Source organism: Austrofundulus limnaeus, unplaced genomic scaffold (assembly GCF_001266775.1).
Source record: "Austrofundulus limnaeus strain Quisiro unplaced genomic scaffold, Austrofundulus_limnaeus-1.0 Scaffold329, whole genome shotgun sequence".
Taxonomy (NCBI): domain Eukaryota; kingdom Metazoa; phylum Chordata; class Actinopteri; order Cyprinodontiformes; family Rivulidae; genus Austrofundulus; species Austrofundulus limnaeus.
Window position 1 is genome coordinate 146,665 of NW_013952731.1, and position 3,841 is coordinate 150,505.

At 38.8% G+C, this 3,841-nt stretch overlaps 1 protein-coding gene across 1 annotated transcript in view; it reads left to right on the top strand.

Moving 5' to 3' along the window:
- The window catches only part of tubgcp5 (tubulin gamma complex component 5), a 32,196-nt gene that overhangs the window by 24,591 nt on the left and 3,764 nt on the right, over positions 1-3,841 (top strand). The window contains exons 15-19 of the mRNA XM_014022419.1: positions 821-1,009; positions 1,093-1,275; positions 1,588-1,672; positions 1,757-1,877; positions 2,002-2,153. Coding sequence (XP_013877873.1) covers positions 821-1,009; positions 1,093-1,275; positions 1,588-1,672; positions 1,757-1,877; positions 2,002-2,153 — 730 coding nt within the window. The remainder of the gene's footprint in view (positions 1-820; positions 1,010-1,092; positions 1,276-1,587; positions 1,673-1,756; positions 1,878-2,001; positions 2,154-3,841) is intronic.

Sequence of the window (3,841 nt, forward strand, 5' to 3'; positions counted from 1 at the left end):
CACACACACACACACACACACACACACACACACACACACACACACACACACACACACACACACACACAAATCTGTAACACTGGCCCTCGTTAACATCGTATCCGGCCTCAAAGGTAAAACTTTAAATGTGAAATAGATGATTTCTCTTTTTGTCTCTGGATTTATTTCATTTTTCTCCCAACAGCTGGAGAAATTTTTATGGCAAGAAAAAGAAGTTTGGATTTTTTCAGTAATCGGTGATTTTGGTGTGGAGAAAGCAACTGAGAATCAAACGATCATTTTCTGTCTTTTCTTCTTATTGTAAAGTCAATTACTTGGATTTGTAGTGAGTTTTCTTTTTAACTGATTTGTTGGATTGCATCTCATATGATAAATTAAAAAGTAGTTGGTAGAGAGTAATGCATGAGTATCAAATACTAAGGATGAGTCTTTCTAAATATAATTCTTAACATAATTAATTAATATATGAATRTAAATAAAATAATATAATTCTTCATCTGTTAGTTTATGTGTGTTCTATTGGCCTTTGGCTTGGATCAAGCTTTAAACCCTCCTGTATCTGAGTTTGACCTCTTCACTCTAGACTTTTATTATTAGTGATTTAAAATCCTAAAATCTTAAACAGAGAGAAAAATAAAGCCAAATATTCAGCTTTATCATTGCCTGAACACGTAAAACCCTCATTGGTTTTTCTGACCCCTGAATGGATGCAGTACAGAGGCAGTTTACCTTCAGTCAGGTTGTATAATTTAGTTCTAGCCTTCATCAGTCAAAGAGTTTCAGATTTCCTRACCATCCCTCGTCTTCTCTCTCCCCTCAGGCTGTACTTGGAGCAGAGCGACTTCCACGAACGCTTCTCCGGAGGCGACTTCATCGTGGACCGCTCGTCTCAGTCTGTCACCTGCCAGACGTTTGAGCTCACCCTGCGCTCCTGCCTCTACCCCCACATCGAGAGGCGATACATCGAGTGCTGCGGGAACCTGATGAGGACTCTGAAGAAAGACTACAGGTACGCGCCGCTCTGAGGTTGGATGGTGACGTTTTGTTTCTTGTTTGTGCTGGATCGCGTCTCCTGGATGTTTCCTCCTGCAGGCTGCTGGAGTACCTGCAGGCCATGAGGAACTACTTCCTGCTGGAAGCTGGAGACACCATGTACGACTTCTACACAGCCATCTTTGAGAAGGTGCAGGAGAAGGAGAGCTGGCAGCAGCCCTCCTTTCTCAACGTGCAGCTGCAGGAAGCGGTGGGACAGCGCTACCCAGAGGATAGCAGCAGGTACTGCATTTCTTCAGCAGAGAGGAGTCAGATTAAAGATGTCAGGGGAAAACTGTTTAAAACATACGGAAGAGGATCACGGCCACTGGGAAAAAAAAAAGAATTCTGACTTTAATCTCAAAATTCTGAGAAAAAGGTCAGACTTTAATTTCATAATTCTGACTTTTTACTTAAATCTTCTGAGAAAATAGTCAGAATTCAGAGAAAAAATTCTGACGTTTTTCTCATAATTCTGAGATTAAAGTCAGAATTCTTTTTTTTCTTTTTTCAGTGGCCCTAATCCTCTTCCATAAAACCATCTTATATTCGCAGATTATCAGTATTTCTGGAGAACATCGACCCCTCAAGGAAAAAGCATCCAGTGAACAATTTAGAGGCTCTAACCCTGAGTTACAAAGTAAACAACATAAACATGTTTAATTGGTTCGTATTTTTACTTTTTTAAATCGTCACGTTGACAATTGTTTGGTTTTCTCCACAGGTCCCCTGGCCTGTCGACATYGTGATCAGCTCCGAGTGTCAGAAGATTTACAATCAAGTGTTTCTCCTCCTGCTGCAGATTAAATGGGCTAAATACAGTTTGGATGCACTTCGATTCAGTGGTAAAACTTGAAGAAATCACTTCCTGAAAATAGTAGTTCTGTTATATGTCCTAACTCAAACGTGTGTATGAAAATAAATCTGGTCGGGATGAAAATCTTCTCATCTCTCTTGTTTTTCTTTTAGATTTCACAGGCATTGCAAAGAAGCTGGAAGGATCCGTGGCTGAAGAAGTAAAAGTGAAAGAGCCAGTAAACCAGCAGATCCACAGGATGTGTCTGCTCCGAGTTAAACTCATGCATTTTGTCAACAGTCTTCACAACTACATCATGACCAGGGTGAGCAGATCGCTGCAGATGTTATTAAAGTTACAACACGGTTCATGGGACTAACAATCATTTTAGGACTGTGTGAAATTGAATTAATTATTTTTCCTAAGCTTGTGTTGCAATCTAAAAAAATCCATGTATTTTCAACAGCTGACTTTAGTAACACTAATACGTTCTGCAGTAGTTCATCTTGTTGATGAACTACTGCACCGATCTGAACTCTGTTCTGTTCATGTTACAAGTTTGATTGTCTATATTTGAGAGTTATTCTTCTTATCCTTTACTTTGCTGAGTTCATGTTTCCTTCCATCATAAGCAAACATTGTGTTTTCCCTCCTAACATGTTGCCTCTGTGTCTTAGTTTATGTTTCCGTCACACTTTAATATTATTATTAATTAATTATTAATTGACTTCTTTTCCTCCAGTTCTGTGTGAATTTGCTCATCTTCCTCATTTTCATCAAGATCCTCATCTTCCTTTTCATAAAAATGTTGCCATTGATGTCCCAGAAGTTTCACAGTAAAATAAGTTAGTGCTGGGCGGTATACCAGTTTGTACCGAATACCGTTTTTTATTTTTGTTATGATATGAATTTTCTGAATACCGACATACCGGTTTAAATAGCCTGAACACGTGCGGAACGTTTCATCGTGGCTGCCAGTGAACTATTTCCCGGGGGACACTTTTCCTCACTGCACAGCTATGTGCGTTAGCATGCTAATGTTATTGTTGCAGCGGCGGGTGGCGATTCCGCTGCTTATATTGACTGACGTTTAAAAAACATCCCRTTTTCGCCATTGCTGAATGTAGTAAACACCTCTTCAATGACGTGCACAGTTAGATTTTACATGCGACGTTGATATGGAGATGTGGAGACGCATAGAGACTTTAGCGTGCTTCTATTGTGAAAAGCCCGGGGGGGGGTTGTAGAGGAATTGAGTTGACTGGTGTGCAAGGTGAGTCGTGATGTTAATCTTTATTAAATAACATAAAACAATAAACCCAATAATAATCTTTTCTTAACCCTCCTCCTTCACTACCGGACCAAAATGTGTGATTACTGTCTCCAACCAGGAGGAGGAAAAAAGACGTTTAGAGGAGGGAAACAGAGACACAGACAGAGGTACAGTAAAAGAGAAAAGTCAATAAGCAGGGTTTGTACATTTTATTATCAGCTGAGCTGTGCTGAAAAGAAAAATACTGTGAAACTGGTGAAAATGTTGAAAATACCGTGATATAAAATTTTGGTCATACCGCCCAGCTCTAAAATAAGTTATACCCTTTTTTTGAGACAAAGCCACACGCTTCCACTGGCAAGACTGAAAATATGCAGAATAAAAGCCTCAACACACGACTGTTCAGTGCAATGACTTATGGTTTAGTGGTTYAGTCCTTCAATAACACATTGGTATGTGTCTCCTACATCACAGGACCTGCAGTGGGACTATTGCACACATGTACATTATGATGACAATGATCAAACGATACATCTGCAGCTCTAGTTCATTACATTTAGAGCTCATTTCAAAGGAGTTATTTAAAGTGGGTAGAGTATTACACACTTAGTTTTTGTGAATATTTCTGTTTTGTTGCTTCATAACCTGGAATTTAATATATATWTTTTTTATTTGATCATAAGTAATGGAATTAATAAATAATAGTTTCTTTACATAATAAAAATTAAAAAGTTGAAAAG